This window comes from Mytilus californianus, unplaced genomic scaffold (genome assembly GCF_021869535.1).
Source record: "Mytilus californianus isolate M0D057914Y unplaced genomic scaffold, xbMytCali1.0.p SCAF_13, whole genome shotgun sequence".
Taxonomy (NCBI): domain Eukaryota; kingdom Metazoa; phylum Mollusca; class Bivalvia; order Mytilida; family Mytilidae; genus Mytilus; species Mytilus californianus.
In genome coordinates, this window is record NW_026262615.1 from 12,433,801 (window position 1) to 12,455,991 (window position 22,191).

General features: G+C 32.4%; 1 protein-coding gene and 1 pseudogene across 1 annotated transcript; one reads left to right on the top strand and one right to left on the bottom strand.

Moving 5' to 3' along the window:
• Positions 1-1,976: 1,976 nt before the first annotated feature.
• LOC127723866 (uncharacterized) lies at positions 1,977-8,998 on the top strand (annotated as a pseudogene).
• A 1,894-nt stretch (positions 8,999-10,892) lies between these two features.
• On the bottom strand, positions 10,893-17,449 carry LOC127723188 (serine/threonine-protein phosphatase 6 regulatory ankyrin repeat subunit B-like). The gene is made up of 3 exons (XM_052229713.1): positions 17,222-17,449; positions 15,803-16,079; positions 10,893-14,861 (listed from the first exon to the last, which is right to left on the bottom strand). The coding sequence occupies exons 1-3, from the start codon at positions 17,414-17,416 to the stop codon at positions 12,043-12,045; spliced, it is 3,291 nt and encodes a 1,096-aa protein (XP_052085673.1). The 5' UTR covers positions 17,417-17,449; the 3' UTR covers positions 10,893-12,042.
• Positions 17,450-22,191: the final 4,742 nt, after the last annotated feature.

Sequence of the window (22,191 nt, forward strand, 5' to 3'; positions counted from 1 at the left end):
ATTGATTCTAACTTTTGGAAGGCGTGATTTCTATGTGTATTAGCTTATTTTTCATTAATGTTGCTTCAAAATACTTGTTTGTTTGTGAAATAAAGCTTATCAAATAATTTACTATTTATGACATATAATTTTAGAAATAAACAAATATATAAGAAGATGTGGTATGATTGCCAATGAGACAACTCTCCACCAGAGATCAAATGACATAGAAGTTTACAACTACAGGTCACAGTGCGGCCTTCAAAACAAAATACCACACCGCATAGTTAGCTATATAAAAGGCCCCGAAATGACAAATGTTGAACAATTCAATATAACTTGTTAATTTTTGTCGTGAGAAACAGATAAAAAAAATCTGCAAAGCTGTTCTCTTAGGTCTCTAATCAGAAGACTAAGTTCAAATGGTGATTATATTTGCCAAAGGTTTTGTAAAAAGCAAAATAAAAAAGTTGACTGAATTCAAAAGGAAAAAGGAACTTAAAAACAAAATCTACAAAATGTTCACTTAAACTGACTTTCATGAGTGACAGTGTATGTAATAATTGCATCGATCTTTAATAAATTAAATATCAGGAACCAAGTTAGTTTAAGTGATAGGACAAAAGGAGCACTGTTATAATTTAGGAAATAGTTTATCATTTTGTTATTTTTTAATGTATATCATGTTAATATGTGAACTTCATTTTTAAAGACTTTTAAAGTTCCTACATTTTTGGGCATTTCTTTTATCTTTTATGAAATAATATCTCCAATGTAAAAAAACTTATGTATTCCATAAGCTGGTAGAAGCTCTTTACAGCTGCTCCAGGTTTCAAACACGGTAATGTTTTAGCCACAGTTACTGAAAATCAAGTGAACAAAGCACCGGGCTAACAGCCAGTAGAACACATAAAGGGATATTGTATACTAGTACCCACAACGACCATGGAGATGGTCCAAATATTTACGCCATAGACAGCGCAACTGGGCGGTTAGTGTCTACTCTTACAATAAACGGTGGTAACAATTCGGACTGGGAAGACATTGCCTATGGTCCGTATACTGGTGGCTACTGCTTATATACATATGTGTATTTTTTGAAGAGGCATTAACGAAAGTATTTGGCAGAAATCATATATCTTATGTAAAATGTAATCGCACCTCGGGCAAATTAGTGACGTTGTGATTGGTTTAACGCCGTCACGCGGTGACTCCTATGTATAACCAGTTATAAATTTGAATTCATATCTACCTTTGACCAGCATGTACCTGAAAGGAAAACCAATTTCTTATTTTCTTGAAAAAGTAATAACTGATAACAAATTGAAAACTGCCTTGTCAATTTCTCGGTATTTAGTTGAAATGGTATATATTTTTAGTTTTCTATATTTGAAAACCCTGTTTTTATATATATCAAGCGAATTAGATTTAGGATATACAGTATTGAGACAGCAATCCAACGACGCATAAGAGCAATCAAAACAATCTAAAGGTCAATATAGTATTATACATACACACTCTTCAACCATAACAGACAAATAACTTGTTAATTGTTTCGAATACTCATGAAATATTTGCCACTGGAAGATAAGAAAAAAATCTCTACATTTGCCTGTTATATCATTTTGTGTTTTGAAATTCTTGTCTCGCCCGTTGTTTCTTATGGGAAAACAGAAATTCGATAAAAATAATAAACGGTAAAGGGATTAAAAACATATCCGTGGTCATTTGTGACACATAATTCATTTATACAGGATATATATCTTGATCTCTGACTTTACTTTTTCGATCTGTTGACTTCGGCTTTACTATTATCTATATTTGGCACGGGGGTTCCCTTCTAAGTAGAAACCTACCAATAAAACACATTCTGATTGGAAAACCACTCTTTGATATATCGAAATATCGCATCAATTTAGAGATATATACTACATGCTGCATAAAATGGTAAGTTCAAAATGGTAAAATTGAAGTTTGGGTTTACTTCTCAGCCGACCATGGCCAAGACTATCGATTGCCAGGTGTATGTCAGTGTATTAGGCATACATAGCTGTACATGTTGTGACCTTTATTTTGTGTTCAATGGGATATATTATATTAAAATGTTAAAAGGTCGAGGTAGCTTCGCCATTTCCTCGTCGAGAAGCCTCCGCATGTAGCATGTTTAACATGTTGAGGTCTTAGAATTATGTATTGGTGAATCAAAGTCTGTATCATATATGTTTGTTAGCGCAACCCCTCCCTTATTTGTGACAGTGGCGAACAACACAACGTAAAAACAAACTGCAAAAGTCTATAGTTGGAAATGGCTTGACTCGCCAGATTGACTCGAAGCACATAAAAATAACTAGCATAATGAAAAATCTTTAAAGACCCAAAGTACAGATTTTAGAGTTTTCGCAGTTACTGAAAGCTAGTTCAAGGGCAATAACAACTTATTAAGCTTATTATTTAATTAAAGAGGATCTCGTGAAACGTCAGACTAAATTTTTTGAATTTGAATAAAATCTGTATGTTCTGGTTTACTTTCATTGTCATTCTTATATTAAGAACGAATCCACGCTTATCTATATTATTCTACAGACACTATAGTAAGTTTAAATCCTGAGGTCAATAAGGAGTAACATGTTATCTCGGTCACTATAGTGCTGAAAGTTTTTTGGTAGTGAATGGAAAATATGGAGCAACTTACCAGATATCTCCTGCTCATTACTGGTTTGTGTCATATAACGCAAGGTAATCAATTACAACATTAATGGTACAAATTTTAATGCACCAGATGCGCATATCGACAATAAATATTTCTTCGGTGATGTTCGAGACCAAAATATTTGAAAATCCAAAACCTATTAAAAATTGAATAGCTTTTAAACCTAAAAGGACAAAAAGTATAGCCAAAGCCGGGCAATGAATCTGAGCTTTGCATCAGGGAAATATATTCCTAAATTTAAGATAATTTCAAAAGAACTTTAACAGCAAATTTCAATGACACAATATCCGTATTTTCATGCCAGTACCGAAATACTGACTACTGAGTTGGAAATCCCCTCGGGGACTAACAGTCCACCAGTAGAGGTATAGACAAAGTAATCACTGTATTTATAATTTATCAAGTATTGTATGTACTACCTTAATACGTGTATTGTATGTACTACCTTAATATGTGTATTGTATGTACTACCTTAATATGTGTATTGTATGTACTACCATAATATGTGTATTGTATGTACTACCTTAATATGTTTATTGTATGTAATACCTTAATATGTTTATTGTATGTAATACCTTAATATGTGTATTGTACTACCTTATTATGTTTATTGTATGTACTACCTTAATATGTGTATTGTATGTACTACCTTAATATGTGTATTGTATGTACTACCTTAATATGTGTATTGTATGTACTACCTTAATATGTTTATTGTATGTACTACCTTAATATGTGTAGTGTATGTAATACATTAATATGTGTAGTGTATGTACTACCTTTATATGTGTATTGTATGTACTACTTTAATATGTGTATTGTATGTAATACCTTAATATGTGTATTGTTTGTACTACCTTTATATGTGTATTGTATGTACTACCTTAATATGTGTATTGTATGTACTACCTTAATATGTGTATTGTAAGTACTACCTTATATGTGTATTGTATGTACTACCTTAATATGTGTATTGTATGTAATACCTTAATATGTGTATTGTATGTACTACCTTTATATGTGTATTGTATGTACTACCTTAATATGTGTATTGTATGTACTACCTTAATATGTGTATTGTATGTACTACCTTAATATGTGTATTGCATGTAATACCTTAATATGTGTATTGTATGTACTACCTTGATATGTGTATTGTATGTACTACCTTAATATGTGTATTGTATGTAATACCTTAATATGTGTATTGTATGTAATACCTTAATATGTGTATTGTATGTAATACCTTAATATGTGTATTGTACTACCTTAATATGTGTATTGTATGTACTACCTTAATATGTGTATTGTATGTACTACCTTAATATGTGTATTGTATGTACTACCTTAATATGTGTATTGTATGTACTACCTTAATATGTGTATTGTATGTACTACCTTTATATGTGTATTGTATGTACTACCTTAATATGTGTATTGTATGTAATACCTTAATATGTGTATTGTATGTACTACCTTTATATGTGTATTGTATGTACTACCTTAATATGTGTATTGTATGTACTACCTTAATATGTGTATTGTAAGTACTACCTTAATATGTGTATTGTATGTACTACCTTAATATGTGTATTGTATGTAATACCTTAATATGTGTATTGTATATACTACCTTTATATGTGTATTGTATGTACTACCTTAATATGTGTATTGTATGTAATACCTTAATATGTGTATTGTATGTACTACCTTAATATGTGTACTGCATGTAATACCTTAATATGTGTATTGTATGTACTACCTTAATATGTGTATTGTATGTACTACCTTCATATGTGTATTGTATGTACTACCTTCATATGTGTATTGTATGTTCTACCTTCATATGTGTATTGTATGTACTACCTTAATATGTGTATTGTATGTACTACCTTAATACGTGTATTGTATGTACTACATTAATATGTGTATTGTATGTACTACTGTAATATGTGTATTGTATGTAATACCTTAATATGTGTATTGTATGTACTACCTTAATATGTGTATGATGATTAATTTATTGTGGAAGGAAGAGAAGCGACACACAAAATGAGGTCTTCTCTTTTAATAGTATAGATGTCTGTTCATAGTATACAGAAAAACGCGAAAATAATTGAAATTAATAGAAAACAAAAAAATAACGGATTTTGAAAAAAAGGGGGAGGTCTAAAAAAAATTGTCCTGTCCCAAAGTACCTGTGACTTTTGATACCTTTCCTGAAATTCTCCACTCATAAAATCTTTTACAAAAATTCATCCAACCACAGTTTACATACTTTCAACCACGCTCTAAATGCCCGCGATTTTGCGGGTGTGTTCTAGTTATAATTTAAATCATATAAGGCATAACGGGATAAAAATGTTTCTCTTTATATATATAGTTTTCATGATAATAGGTAAAAATGAAAAAAATGATAAAATTTGTCATTTATGGGCAATAACTCCTAAAAGAATTTGTCTAACAGTTTTGACGTGTATGGACAATTGGTAAGTTCATTAATCTGAACATTTTTGCTCCTTTCTGATTTTCTCTATTTATAACGGTTCAAAAAATAATAGACAAAACTTGCATTTTACCCCTATGTTCTATTTTTAGCCATGTTGGCCATGTTGATTGGTAGGCGGGGTCATCAGACACATATTTAAAACTAAATACCCAAATGATGATTGTGGCCAAGTTTGGTTAAATTTGTCTCAGTAGTTTCAGAGGAGAAGATTTTTGTAAAAGATTACAAAAATTAACAAAATATTGTTAAGAATTGACTATAAAGGGCAATAACTCCTTAAGGGGTTAATTGACTATTTTGGTCATGTTGACTTATTTGTAGATCTTACTTTGCTGAATATTATTGCTGTTTACAGTTATCTCTATCTATAATAATATTCAAGATAACCAAAAACTGCAAAATTTCATTAAAATTACCAATTCAGGGGCAGCAACCCAACATTATCTACAAGACAATACAATTATAACCTGAGGGGGCATTTCAAAGATTTTACAAAATTTTATTATTATACCTATTGCAACGAAAGAAAAATGACATCAGTATACACGAAACCTTTTGAAACACAAAGCGCATCTTACTTATATATAGGTGCTCCTAGACTTTAAAACCTTTCCAGTTGAACAGGTTTGTCTGTACTCAAAACACGACTATTTTTTGTCAATTATTGTTAATGAACCTTAAAATTGACAAAACATTCGGGAAACATTTCTAGAATTTGTATCGAAATGAGAAAAGCCATCATAAGCTGTCACTTATGAAATATTTATTTTCAATAATGTTTAAAGATTTATATACGGTATCTCATACGGCCTATACTTGTTTCTAGGTATTGGTGTTTTCAGAAATGGTACTGCCGTAGCTGTCGTAAATTCGAATCAAATTGATCAAACATCTGGAATATCTGCCAGCCGTTCACATCCGGGATATTTGTACACACACAACGATCACGGGGATGGTAGCCATATCTACGTTCTGAACTCAAAGACAGGACACAGAGTATCAACCATCACAATTAGAGGAGCCCACAATGCAGATTGGGAGGACATTGCTTGTGGACCTTGTCCGGGAGGAGGAAACTGTATTTATATTGGTAAGTTTATAGCAGTGATATTGGTATTAGCCAAATTATATAAGTTATCAGAGGCTCTAAAGAGCAAGTGCATGTCGCTCACCTGGAACACTGTGCATCTTTAACAATGACCACTCTCAAACTGTATTGAATAGAACAAAAATCATGACTTAAATCGACTTAGTTTTTTTTTATAGTTTGTAGCTATCTTCTATTGTTAGTGATTTTTGTTTTATATCAAAACGCAAAAATGGGTAAAATTGTCATTTAAGAGGAATATTAAACTCCATAATTGTGACGATGTCAAGGGAAGCACGTGCAGTCATGGATGTTGCAATTAACTAGGAAGTTAAATACAATTTTGGAATGCCACGTGATTTTTACCTGCCAAACTGCGGATTCTAATGAAACATACATGTAAAATAGAATAATAATAATATAGTCTAACGATCGATTCTGTCCGTTTTAATGAACTTCCCCCTTTTTTGAATTTACCTTGGAGTTTGGTAATTTTGATAATACTTTTTTACCCTCATTTTGACAGGTGATATAGGCAATGACGGAACCAAACATACTAACGTATTATACAGAATCCAAGAACCTGTTTCCATTGACCATCCATTGACCATAACGGCCATGCTGACATTGATGCTCAACTCCACTTTTCGTAAGTGTAAGTTATTTTGAAAGACATTTATTATAGATCAATAAACTGTTCAGAGTCAGGCTTATTGATAGGTGCTTAATGCCATTTTCAGCATTTTTAGATACATCATTGCGGATAGTCTTGTCTTGTCTTGTCTTGTGTGAAGATCCTGCCTTTCAAAGGCACACCACTGGTTTCAGAGTAAAATAAATGGTGTATTTAACACCCACTAAAAAGTTTATTACGCTTTTAAAATCTAAAACAAAAGATAATTTAGATTTTAAATATTCACGCCTTTGACTGAGTGGTTGCAAGCAACCCTTTCTTTTTATTTACCGGTAATGTTAATAATATCATATTACGTCCAGTCTGTATTGGCGGGGGAAGCCGGAGTACCAGAAGAGAACACAGACCTTAGGCAGTAAAACTGGCAATCCTAGTCAATTAAGACCAGAGTCGAACACACCTTTCCACAAACGGGTTTGAACTCACCTTGACAGGCGAGTAAACACTGTAGATCAACTAATTAGACCACTCAGCCATTGTGTATAGACATCTGTCTATTGTTGAAGATTGTATGTTGCCCTCTGAATGTATTCTATAAAAATAAGAATATGTGGTATGACTGCCAATGTGACAACTCTCCACAAGAGACCAAATGACGTAGAAATTAACAACTACGCCGCACGGTCTTCAACAACTAGGAAAACCCATACCGTATAGTCAGCTATAAAAGGCCCCGAAATGATAAATGTAAAACAATTCAAACGAGAAAACTAACGGCCTGATTAATGTACAAAATAATGAACGAAAAACAAATATGATATATTTTTGTTGTTGTGTTGATGTCTTATGTCTTATTGACGTTATACCCCACATCTCCTTTTATTCTGTCTAAACCAATTCAATTTATTGAAGAAAAAAAATGTATAGTAATCATAAAAGTGTGTGCATTCATTCCAATATTCCATTCTCTTCATGTGATCTTTAATATTTCCAGCTTTCAAAACATATACTAGGATTTCTTTTTGTAAATTTAAATAATGTTAACTTTTTAAAGTTTTTAAAGAGGATTTAAGAATATTAAAATATGGTATAAAAAACAAAACCATGGTTTAAAGAAAAAAGACAAATTGACAAAAGTCCACAACACAATCGGGAAACTGAAGATTAAGCAATATGAACCAAGACATAAAAAAAATTAGGGAAATTATTTAAACGAAAATCAAAATTATGAAATGGGTTATATAAAGTTTAAAAAATGAACTATATGCAAAGCAAAGATATTATATCTTTTAGAAAAATAAATTTTCTTACATCAACATTTTTAATCATATAAATTATTTCTACTTCATTTTGCAGATGGAATGAGTCAGACTGTGAAACTCTCTTAGTAGACCCAAAGGGTGAAGTTTACATAATATCAAGAGCCTCTGGAATAGAAGTACACCCTAAAATTGCACATGTGCCAATGACTGGATGGAATAGCCATGCAACGGTAGTTTTGAAAGACCTTGTAAACCTAAATATACCATTAACAGGCAAGGATCCGACTGGTGGGGATATATCACCTAACGGAAAAGAAGCATTAATAATTACCCATAATGCCATGTACCACTTTGAGATACCGGATGGCATGGTTCTCTTGGCGCTTTCGGCTTCTAGTCCCATTACTGTTCCATATATACAGGAACCAAAAGGTGAAGCTGTATCCTGGGATAACCATGGCAACGGTTACTACACGCTTGGTGAAGGTCATGACCAAACATTATATTACTATGGACGCAACACTGACATTGTTGGTTAAACATTTTCAATGTCTTTTTTAATAAGCTTGTCATTCAAACCGTTTCATTTTCGTATTTTATGTACTACTTCTGTTTCATAGATTTCATTCTACTTTTTTTTATCAGCTGCCACTCCTTATGTTAGGTTACACTACAAAAAGAATACCACTGATTGCACTTCCAAGAATCGATAATCATAACACATTTTGTTTCAAATGTTTAACTGTATTGTTTCCTATTGCTACCTTTTGTCTTGCTCCCGGTAGACTATTTATAGTATTGAAAACTTTTAATAGATTAACCTATTGCTTACCATAATTATATCAATGGTGCTAGATGCTTTAAAATATTAAACGGTTTTAACACAATATGAAGGTTTGTTACACCACCTAAAATATGGTTTAGCTACTTGAATTAGAAAAACACAGGTTGTGTAAAGGCAGACATGTTTATCAATGAAGATGTTTGGGAAATCATATAAGGACTAAAACTCAGTTATATTTAGCAAAAACGACTTCATTCTTTGCTCAATTATTGCAAACATTCTCGATTTATAATCCAGTCGTATTGCACCAGATGCGCCTTTCGACTATTAACGTCAATGCAGTGATGCTCAAAGCCAAAATATTTGAAATCTAAAACAAAATACTAACATTAAAGAGCTGATAAAATAAAAAAAGGACATACAGTATAGCCAAATTCGGACAAGGGTTCAGAGCTTTGGACGAGAGAGATATTTTCCTTAATTTTAAAGATTTTCCAAAATTTTATAGCAGAAAATTTCAAACAAAAATATCCGTATTTTCATGCCAGAATCGAATTACTGGCTACTGGTCTGGTGATACCCTCGGGGGCTAACAGTCCAACAGCATAGCTATCAACCCAGTGGTAATATCAGAATATCATTTTCCCATTGGTATATGTACCTTTAGCAACACAAGAATGTTATTGAACAAATCCTAATGTCATCTTCGAATATTAATCACAATTTGTTTTTATAGTAAGACAATCATCTAGCATATCGTTATCGTAGTGTTAATTTCTTTTCATTGTTCTGATATTTATTGCATTCATTTATGTACGTACAGTTTGCTGTTCCACTGATCCATATTATAAAAAAGGGAGAGGATTACTAAAGTCGAAAAATCAGTTTACCAACTCTTTCTTAATTTCACATGTCTGTTCCAAGTCGGGATACTCGTTAGCTGTTTTCTTTTGTTAGAATCTGCCTTCCTTTTCGGAGCACCTGAGATCACTCACGATTTTGGTGAGGTTCGTGTTGCTCGGTCTCTATGTTGTGTTTTGTGTACAGTTGTTTGTCCTTTGGTCTCTTTCTTTTTCTGGCATGCCGTTGTCAGTTTATTTTCGACTTATGAGTTTGAATGTCCCTTTGGTATATTTCGCCTCCCTTTTATATATTTTGAGTTTTTGGGGGGGATATGGTTCTTGTGGCAGATCTTTGATGATCTATGTTAATTTATTTTAAAGCTTTTAGACACGGGGCGATTAAGAACGTGACACGCTGTATACGTTTCAGCGGTTAAACGACCGTGCATTAGGCATGACACCTTAAGGTCAAGTTACAGTAAATGGGCTATGTCACAAATTTTGGTAAACATTTTTTTTAAAAGAAAAATCTATGTATGTATTAGAAATTAGAGATTTGAAGATTTTAAGAAAAATTTAAGAAGGTTATTCGCCGATTTCATGTGCTTTCTATACAAATGTCAACCTATTTTAAAAGAATTCAATCAGTAATATGTTAGATAATAAAAGAGATGAATGCACTATTTTTTTCGATTTTAAGTTAAAGTTCAACGAGCCAAGGTTATATGCAAAATGTTAGCAAAATCTGTGACATAGCCCATTTACTGTTCCTTGACCTTAACTGTATGAAAATCCAAGAGATAACATTTTAACTCTAATACACTGCGTTCAAATCGAGTGAAACAATATATTAAATATGTCATAGTACCTTTAGCGCAAAAATTGCATCTGTGAGTTCACTAAAACATCATAAAACACGACATAAAATATTTATTTTACATAAATTATTGTAATGTAAAATATGGACAACAGGCAGTCTTACTAAAAAAGATACTAAATCAAAAGACTAAGTATGTTCTATTTCACAGGTTAAACCGAACATAAAGCATTTCTTTTACAGAGATCAATAAAACAAAACACAAATAGTCTGTGGAATGTAGGTTTGCACCATCCAGTCGTTTAATAAAGCAACATACACAAATATACAATTGTGAACAGAATTTAAGAATGGCAGGTGTTACGCCAAAAAAAAAAGTCTGAACAATATTCAAAATACAATTACAAACTATTACAATTAATTCGCTATCATATGAATTAAGGTAAAACAAAACAAAAAAATAATGTAAATTGGACAGTGTACATAGACATGATAGATGTGCATCTATAATTTTTGTACAATTCAATAAAGTTGGTTGTATTCGTGTGAAAGAAAATAGAAATGAAACATATTTTATTAATAAAAAGTCAAAAAGACCAAACTGTTTTTTGACGTGTAGGCTGGTTGAATGCAAACCGTCGAATGATTTAAATTCCCACTCAGAACGCACTAGTGGATACACTCGTGCAAATTAATACGCATAACGGGACTCATTTGACATCGTCAAAAATAAATTAAATATTAGACCACAAATTAGTAGTCAAACTGTGTATAATATATAAATATCAATTATCAATTATTAACATACTTCAAGAAAATATAATGTTGATATGAAATAATAAGTAAATAATTTTAAGAAATTCTTTCTGTAAATATGTAAAAGTCAAACGGACTATATATAATCATTATTATCTACATAAGAGCATTTGGAAATCTTTTTTTTTATTAAAGCCTTATCTTAAAGATATATTTTGGTAATATATCCGTAAAATATATAACATGTTTGGTAGAATGAGAAGATCGAACGTAAATGCCGATGGGATTATCATTGAAATGCCTCTTGTTGAAGACTATGGAGTTAGCTACAAAAAGCCAAATCCATAGTCCATACCATATAGTTGGCTATAAAAGGCACCGGCATAAGAATATGAAACAATTCAATTGAGAAAACTAACGGCTTAATTTAAAACAAAACAATTTACGAAAAAAAATAGGACAAACATGAACCAACGACAACCACTGAACAACAGGCACCTGACTTTGGACAGGCACATACCGAATGTGGCGGGGTTAAACATGTTTTGATGAGCGCTCAACCCTCCCACTTACCTGGGGCAGTGATATTAAAGCAGTGGTTGTTTTGTTCATTAATGCATACGTGAAGAAAGCTGGTGTTTCATACGAGTTAAAACCGTATTTTAGATCTGGTATTTCTGGTACTGATTTTCTGTGGCATCATATTTCAGTAATAAATTTTCTATATCAATATGACCATTCTCACGAGCTATATGGAGCGGTGTGAAATTATTATTATCAGCCTGATTAACTGACGCATGGTTTAATAGTAAAAGTTCAGCTATTTCAATATATCCCTCCTGACAAGCCAGTTTAAGTGGAGTAGATCCGTTAGCTGTACTTCGATTTACATCTACATCGTATTTAAGTAGTGATTCCACTATATGATTGTGACCCTCACTACAAGCCAAATGTAGAGGTGTCCACAGTTTATTTCCACTCTGATTAATTAATGCATGACATTCGAGTAGTTTTTCCACTATAAATTTGTGACCTTTGATGGAGGATATATGAAGTGGTGCCCAATGTTCATAATTAGCAGTATTCACGGAAGCATTATTTAATAGTAAAACTGACACTACGTCTATATAACCCCTCTGACAACTAATATACAGAGGGGTACAACCCCGTTTGTTAGTTTGATTTACTGAGGCACGGTATTTTAGCAATAATTCAACAACAGTTTTATGACCATTTTCACAAGCAAGATATAAGGGTGTAATTCCATCTTTGTTAGCGTGATTAACTGGAATATTCTGTTTTAGTAGAAGTTCAGATATATCTTTGCTTCCTATATAGCAAGCTATACTGAGGGAATTCCATCCGTATATATCCTTTACATTAACAAGCACATAATCAACGTTTAACAAATATTCTACCATATCAGTATGATTATTGAAGCATGCTGTATGAAGAGGTGTTCTTAGTTCCTTATTGGCCCGATTAACTGGTGAATGATGAGACAGTAAAAGTCTCGCTATATGCTGATGTCCATATTGACAAGCTAAATGCAAAGGAGTATCTCCATGTTTGTTGGTCTTATTAACTGACGCACGATGGTTGAGTATAAGTGTAGCAATATGTTTATCACCATTTATACAGGCCATATCTAGAGGTGTCCATCCATCAGAGTCAGCATCATTAACTGATGCAGAGTTTGCTAATAAAAGTTCAACAATTTCTTTATGGCCATTTGCGCATGCCATTTTTAGAGGAGTACTTTTACCTTTCTGTCGTTGATTAATAGGTGCCTTATGCGTCAATAAAAGTTTAGAGAGTTCTATATTGCCGATATTGCATGCTATCGCCAGTGGAGTCCAACCATATTCGTCTATCTTCTTAACGGCGGATTTGTAGTGTAACAATAGTTCCGCTATCTTCGTATGCCCTTCACGACAAGCCAAATGGAGTGCTGATACTTGTTTTTTGCATACTTGATTGATTTCGGCTCCATTTTTAAGCAATAGTTCAGCTACATTTTTATGTCCCTTATAGCAAGCCAAATGTAAGGCTGTTACTTTTTGATGATTTGCTAGGTTTACTAAAGCTCGATGCTTTAATAACAGTTTTGTAACACCGTAATGTCCTTTGTAACATGCATGATACATTGGAGTTCTACCAATATTATCCAGTGCGTCTACAGGAATATTTCCACATGTTAAAAGATAAAAACAGAAGTTTACGTAACCTAATGACGAGCAGACATGTAGAGCTGTATGGCCGGAGTCACAGCAACTTTTAAACGTGAGCCTTGTACTTTTACTTTCTAAGAATTTGATGAAGGATTCACGATAAAAAAACATTTGTGTTTGACAGTTTCCAAACACTTCCCAGTTCTGTCCTTCTTCAATTAAACGTACAAGGCGTTGAAAATAAATGGCTTCATCTTCCTTATCAAGTAGGATGTTATATTCGCTCAATTTAATGTTTAATGTTGCAAATTGAATCCTATCTTTAATAAACTTGCTGCTACCATATAATAATATACTTTTCTTAAAAGTTGGTCCAACATTGTAAGATACGATATCGTATAATTTGTCATGGATAAATGAAAAATGAGTATCCATTTCTTTCACATATTTATAGGTTTCACTTAGTATTTTCATACCTAAAAAGAGTGAATGCTTTGAGAAGGGAACAGTGCTTTTCGATTCATCCCATAAGCATCTTATAATATGATCATCTTGTGTATTATCAAGTCGGAATATATTTTTATCTACATAGTTATCAAATATGACAAGTGAACCTAATGCTAAGAACGACACGTTTGACTTTGCTTTCAATTTGTTAATTTCTGTTTGAATAATAGAGTTTGGGGCTTTGAAATAAACGTTCGGTTTATGTCTTTCACTATCAAATGTAGAACAGAGTAGAGGAAAAAAGGGATACATATTGATTATGTCGTCACCCAATTCTTTTAACAAATCATCTGAAATATATCTCTGCGCAATGAGTTTTAAATCTTTCAAAGAATATTTCAATTCTTCAGACATCAAATTACATTGAACTAATGAGATTCCCAATTTGCAGTTTTGGTTTGCTTCAAAGATATTACTCCTGCAAGTCATCAAAATCTTAACATCAGGCCTCTCAATAAGATATTGTATCAAGTTATTTTCAAATCTTTCCCACTGATTTACCCCATTCTCATCTAGCGAGTATTTCCCTACAACATCGTCAAATAAAAAGATCTGTTTTGAACTACTCCTTCCGTAATCTATGATACTTGTTGGATATGAAACAGGTAAAACATCAAACCCCTGTGTGGTTTCTAGATGAAAAGCTACATAATATGCTATTACCGACTTTCCAATGCCAGGGAGACCTGTAATAATAACACATTGTTCTTGTTGAACAGTTTCCAAAACTGTTTTAACACAATCAGTTACTATGAAAGTTTTCATTCTGTTCTTCCATGTTTCTTTAATTGAAGAAAAAAAATCTGAAAAAGAAAAAAAAAAAGAAACATTTGACGATAAGAAATAGAATATCAATCTAAATTATTTTTAAAATGTTAAAGCATTTACTTATATGACAGTATATACAATAATCAATGATAGTTGTTAAAACCGCTTTAACAGTGTCTATTTTATTTCTCAGCAAAGCAGTTTTAAGAGAAAATAGAAAATATCAGTTTTATCAATATTTAAGGTTCTAAAAGTTCATTAGGTTAAGTCGTGAACATTGAAGAAGCCTTCGAAAAATTTTGAATGGTACTTTGTTTGAACGGTTCAGAAAATAAAATATAAGTCTCCATTCAAGTAAAAGTAATCCTGCCAAAGTACATGTGGAGATTATATTTTATTTTTACTGTATCTTCACGATTCATTTGATATATTTTAAAAATTTGTGTAACCAGCGAGACGGAGCTGTCAATCAAACGACAAATTCGTTGACAGAAGTATCTTTAAATTCAAAATCGTTACTACTGCACGATAAAAAGATGAATTGCAACATTGGTCTTTTTTCGTCTCGCATAGTTAAGAAATTCTGTGAAATGTAGTATATTCTTTTTTTATGACAAAGGAACTTATAATACGATGAGATCATTCTTACCATATTTTATGGTTAAGTATACTTAATCTTGTCGATTTATTCAAAAAATTTATTGTTTCGAAGTTGCTAGCAAAAATGGTTTTGTTTGATATTTTTCATACAATAATTACAATTTTAAATTCAATAGCCATATATAAAGCAGAGACTTATCATTGTTCCTTCCTTTTTGAAAACTGATGATGGCCAGAACTTCAATTCAATTGTATATTTGACGTTGTTCCAAAACATTTTAAAAACTATCTCACAAAACCTTCGAAAGAATTAACTTGAAAGAGGTGAACAAACACGTTCTATGCTATACATTATAGAATTGTTCATTAACCTTACCGTATTGGTCTTTAGATATTACATCACGTTTCTTTTTTTCAATTTCACTTATATCCATTGCATGTTTCTTGTCCATTTGCTCCAGCTTATGTGCGTACGACTGTTCTATATGTTCTATTTTTTTAGCTTGCTCTTCTGTCGTTCTGGTTATATCCTCAATTTGTGAGAAAGACCTCCTTAGCTCTAACATTATATGTTTGTTGGACTGATCAAGCTTTGCTACTCTGAGATTTTGACATTCTTGAACCAGAACTAAACCTCCCAATCTTCCAATGGCCTGGAGTATATAAAATTGAGAATGGAAATGGGAAATGTGTCAAAGAGACAACAACCCGACCAAAGAGCAGGAAACAGCCGAAAACAATGCATAACAGATGAACCGCTTAACATTTTTCAATAGTAATTTAAAAATCGTTCAGAAAAACTGCGCTTTGCTTCGTATGTAAAAAATATTTCATTAAAATGTTAAAGATTATTAGAGCAACTAAAAAATCAGAACATATTCATGGATTATCGTGTGTTTTATCCAAATTAGAATGTGGATGGGGTTTACGAAATAGAGAATAATGGGCAAAAAGTATAAAGCATAGAGAAAATAGTCTAAAAAAAATAAAGAATAGAGAAATGAAGAGCCCCATCTACACCCTCTTGTTTAGTCCCAACAAGCATGTTTAACCCCGCCACGGTATGTGCTTGTCCAAAGCCTGGAGCCTGTAATCGTGTTGTTGTCACTATTGCCGTCTTTCATATTAATTTTTTTGTATTCTGGTATTAGCTTAGACCAGACTGTTAGTTTTCTCTTCTAACTTTTTCGCATTTAGTTACCCCGGGGTCTTTTATAACTTTTTATAAACAGTGGTTTTGCTCATTTTGTAGGTCGTTTGGTGACTTGGTGTTGTTTACATCCTTGACCTTTGTTCTTTGGGGGATAATTGTCTCATTGAGCAATTCAAATAGCCTAGTAGTCAGCACTTCTGTGTTGAAATTAACTATCATTGATTTGGTAATAATTATAGATAAACTGTTTAGAAAACTTTGAATTTTTCGAAAAAAAGTCCTCAATGTCTTTAACTTCTTACTTTATTTGGCTTTTTCACTTTTTTTATTCGAGCATCGCTGATGAGTCTTTTGTAGACGAAACACGCGTCTGGCGTACAAAATATTTAATCCTGGTATCTATAATGATAATAAAATTGAGAATGGAAACGGGTAATGTGTCAAAGAGACAACAACTCGTTCAAAGAGCAGAAAACAGCTTAAGGCCACCAATGTGTCTTCAACACAGCGAGAAAATCCCGCACCCGGAGGCGGACTTCAGCTGGCCCCTATACAAAAATGTGTGAGTTTGTTTAGGACATTGAGATTGCAACATGCCATTTTTTGCGGACGGAAGATGGGTTTCTGAAATGATCTATTTACCTCTGATATTTCTGTCCACTGATTCACAAAATCTGCATTTGATATTCTATTCTGGTCAATATGTGCCATTTTGTTTCTGTAATGTTTGATCCTGGCCAAATCAGCTCCTTCGCTTTTATCTGCAGGTGGTGGTAACTTGTCATACCCTGTGCCAGGTTGTTTAACTTTGGAAAAGTTACGGAGAAGGCATACCATTAATGTCAAGTCTAGATCTTCTGAAACTGGGTTGTTTCCTTAAAGAGTAGATTAGAAAACATATGTTTTAACGTTACATGTGGTCCATAACGTGTTCTTAAAATATAACATTAAAATACAACTTGTTCTTTAAATAAACGTATCTGTTACGTATGTGATTTTTAAATATTAGGAAGGTCGGTATTATTTGATGAACTATTGCATACTGCAGAGCACAACCTGCACTAATGTTGGGGAATATTGTCCTTGCAATGTATCGTATTGCTGAAGCATGTAATATTTGTATTTAAATATATATAGATAGAACTACGAACTATTTTAACCTCAACCATCAACAAAACTATGTCATGTACATAACTAGGCAATCTGACTCCATTTGTTTACATCCTAGTGATTACAAACTATATATTGCTCTTCAAAATGTTTCTGCAGAAATAATATCCCATGATGGGTTGATTTTCAATCATGCTCGTAGAAACTTTATTATTGAAACTGCTGAATATCATATCCAACGATTGACTCTCTCGTCCCGCTATAGCTACTTTGATGTCTGTACACGTGCAATTATATCGTTTGTTTTTTTTTTTTTTATTTTGGGACATCTTTACAGAAATTTTCTGCACTATACCATAATAATACCTAAAACATTACGGTAGTTAAAGTATTTAGTTTTCAAAACATAAAGAAACATAACCTATTAATATATAATTGACAAGTTTAGTTTAAAACATGCTAATATATCATAAATGACGAAAAAAAGTGTTGGACGAACAAACGAACAAGGTGATTGCAATACAACCAACACCCTGCATCGCCTGTAGTGGGAATATAAAATTTAACTTACCATTCAATATTGTCCATTGCGATTTGTTAATTATTCTGTTGTACTTCAGTGAATCGAATTTAGCTGAATGATTATGAACGAATGTGCTAAGAGGAGGTGGCAATTCTCTGTCAAACAGCACACGTATGGCTCTTGGTGCAACCCCTGTAAGCAGCATGGAATGACGCACAAAATTCTCTTCCTCCGGAGATACGGTAGCCATGATCTATAACAATTTATAAATCTAATCATAATAATCATTACTCTTTTTGGCTATTCTATTCAGGTTTGTTTGGTTTTGATGTTCACAAACCTTTACCGCATTTGGCTTCAAACTAGTCAAGAAATATTATAGGCTAATTTCAATCTCTCAGTGCTTGGCTTAAAAACCCTCAGATGCCAAATCGTACCATCATCAGCCCCTCAGTTTTACATATTTAGACAAGAAAAGACCCATTAGAACCCATAAATTGGTACCTCTCAGATATATTATGAGCCAATCGGTACTCCAAAGAAATGACGTTTGATACCCTTCAAAAAATTCCCATCCAGCCCCCTTTTCAGATATTAAATGGAAAGCTCAATTATACCAACAGAAGTTGTTGCATCGTCTTTCCATGTTCTTTGGTGAACAATTGTTTCATTTGCATTCATTTCGCCATGATTTCGCATCGTCTTATTTTATCTTATTCATTTGTTGCGCTATACATCTAAAGAGTATAAAAGGAAGACTAGAAGAATTTGGAATGGAAATAAAGACAACAGTAGTATACCGCTGTTCGAAATTCATAAATCGATTGAGAAAAAACAAATCCGGGTTACAAACTAAAACTGAGGGAAACGCATCAAATATAAGAGGCGACCAAAGACACAGCAGAAACACTAAAATGCAGACTGAGAATGAGAGCACTAACAGAGGAGGTTGGCAATGTTGGAAATCAAGAAAGTGGTAACGGAAAGCAGCAAAGGATGCCCTGGAATAACCACAAAAACCAGTACAACCAGTTTTCGGACAGTAGCAAATAGCAACACCCGTGGGACAGCCAAGACCATTTCACCAAGGTGATTCAAGTGTTATAGATGTTGCGATTTTGTAAATTTTTCTTATAAAAGCAACTTATCTACATCATATATTATGTTTTTTTCAAATCAACGTTTGCTTCATCCAGAGTTTGAAAGATAAGATAAGATGTCGTTTGTTAGAAAGCTAATAAAAAGGGGGTTGACTTACAAAAGGACATTAAGCTTGCTTTTCGGTTACTGTTATGCTATACAGGCGATTCTAATGTTTAATGTTTAAGGTTCTAGGATGAATAATAACATTTTAAAGACAAAATTCGGCTGTTCTTCGTCGTGCAATGCAAGCCCGTTCAGCGATTTTCATTGAGCATTCAATTGTCAGTTCTGAACTAAGGCTATCGATTTGAATTACTCAATATTACTTCCTTTTTGCAGACAAAGTCAGAACAACGGTAAAAAGTTATGAATCCCTTTTGTGCATTGTGTAAACGACTGAGAGAACCTATTGGAACACAATCAATAGGACCGGTAGTAATGTAGTATCTAGGCTTGTCAATCAATAAATAATATCTATAGGTTAAAATTCTAGGAGACAAACTGAATGAATAATTACGCAAATATATGTAGTAACACCTTCAAGAATGAGACGTTAAAGTAATTACAGTCTTTGTGTGGTCTACATGCATTTTAGCAGAAGGTTATTTTAACAGAAAAATTCATTAAGGTGGTACCTAACACTACAGGGAGATAACTCTGTAAAAATCAGCTAAACGTTTTAATTACGTTGTATTGTTAAGGAAATATTACGCTTCTCAATGATCAAAATATGGGTTTGTCAAACTGCGAAATTTTTCTGATAAAGTGGTTGGTTCAAATTTTTTGAATTTTTTATATTTTTGTCAAAGGGTCAAAGTACACATTTTGTCATTTTATGAACATTAAACGAGCCAAATTAATATTAGTCAAGGTGTTGGGTACCACCTTAAAACCTTTCATTTTATGAGACTTATTGAGCAAGGTTAATTCTTGGTTTTTTTTATTTTTTATTGATCTTTTTGGTGTTCAAACTACAGTGCATACATACATTTTTACAAGACATAAGTGAATGACATGACATTTATGTCATTGTTATACTATTGATATTATGCGAATAAGACATAGTAAAAAATTTACAAGTTGATGATGTGAATACTCAGTATATGATACATCTTAAAAAATACTTTGGAATACATTAAATATATAATCAGATTAAAAATAAATTTAATTAAATAACTTCCATAAATCCCCCCATCTGTCGACAAATGACTCGTGTTTGTCTTTAGAAAGATATAAATATTCTAATATCTCTAGACGTCTTTTCAAAAATTTAAGAAAAGCTTGCACAGATATTAACAGTTTGTCTAATTGTGTGTTCTTTACATAATTAATGTAATACTTTGCCTGTAGAATACAATAATTTAAAAGGTTAATTCTTGTTTTTGCTGGTCTTTTTGCATTTTGCTGATAAAGATACCAATTTTTTCGTACTTTAAAAACTATTTTTAACTTAATTAATCCAGGATTAAAACAAGTTTGGGTAAATAGCTCGTCCCTTATTTCGAACATTTTAGGTTTGCAATTTAAATCCTTGTTGGTAGACTGTTATTCCCGGAGGGTGTCACCAATCCAATTACCGGTACTTTAGTACTGGCATGAAAATAGGGATATTGTTTTATTAAAAATTGCTGTAATAAAATTGGGATAGCATTTAAAATCAAGGACTGTATCTCCTGATGCATAACTCTGTTTTCTTGTACTAGTTTGGTTTCATCAGCTCTTTAATGTTTGCATTAGGTTTTGATATTTCAAATTGTATCAAGTGCAGTAAAATTGATACCATTAATGTTATTATGTTGTTATTAATATGTTACATAGCACTTCATTGATACTTTTAAGTATCTGACCACGAACACGTGGCTTTATTCTGCTGATAACTAACCAAAAGAGATATGAAACATGAATAAATAGAAATTTGAAAGTATATTTTTATAAAAGTATATAGAAAAAATGAGCTTTCCTTGTTAAACGCTAATATTTAGAAGATGGTCAACATCCAATACTATAGTATATAGTGAAGATGCTACTCATATGACTTGAAATGACTTTTGTATAAATCTTATTGATATTACCATGTATCAGAATAACGCAAAGAGATTTTTGTTTTCAACCAATAATTTTTGCACTATTCTATTGAAAGGGAAACTTCGCAAAAAAATAATGAAATGATATTATGTGCATTATGTATGAAAAAGTATATATTCATAAATATAAACGTTTTATTCCACTAGATAAGAGCATCGATTTTAAACTGAGATTATCAATCCTCTATATGTCGCCATTTTGACGTCTTGCCGATTATTAAAATATCTATAAATGACAAAGTACCAAAACAAGCAGGGCTAACGTAGTAGTAATTCAGTGTCGAAATCACTTGTCAGGCGTACGGTTGTTTTAACCCGACAAGGTAATGCTAAAAACAATCCCAGTTTCCCTGATCAAAAAAAAAAAAAGAAAAAAAAAAGAATTATACCAAACATGTTGTACTGCCTACCGGCAACATTTTAAACTAACTTGATACGGAACAATGTTTAAAAAAAGGTTTTTAAAATAAAAGAGTCGGAAAAGTCGGCCGATAGGACATCTTTTATTTTCTTAAATAACTATGGTCAGTCGTTTTCAAACTGTTATATTTAACTAAGTTTATGAAATATATAGGGGAATTACTTTAGAGCAATTAATTTTATGGATTCTCTCAAAGTTTAAAGTCATAATTAACTAGCGGTGTTCCGTGTAAAATTGTTTTCAAAAATCTAATTTGGTCATAAGTATTTTATGCAATACATTTATTCAAATCTGTTCTTCCCTAATTTGATCATCAGAATGACTAAAGGAA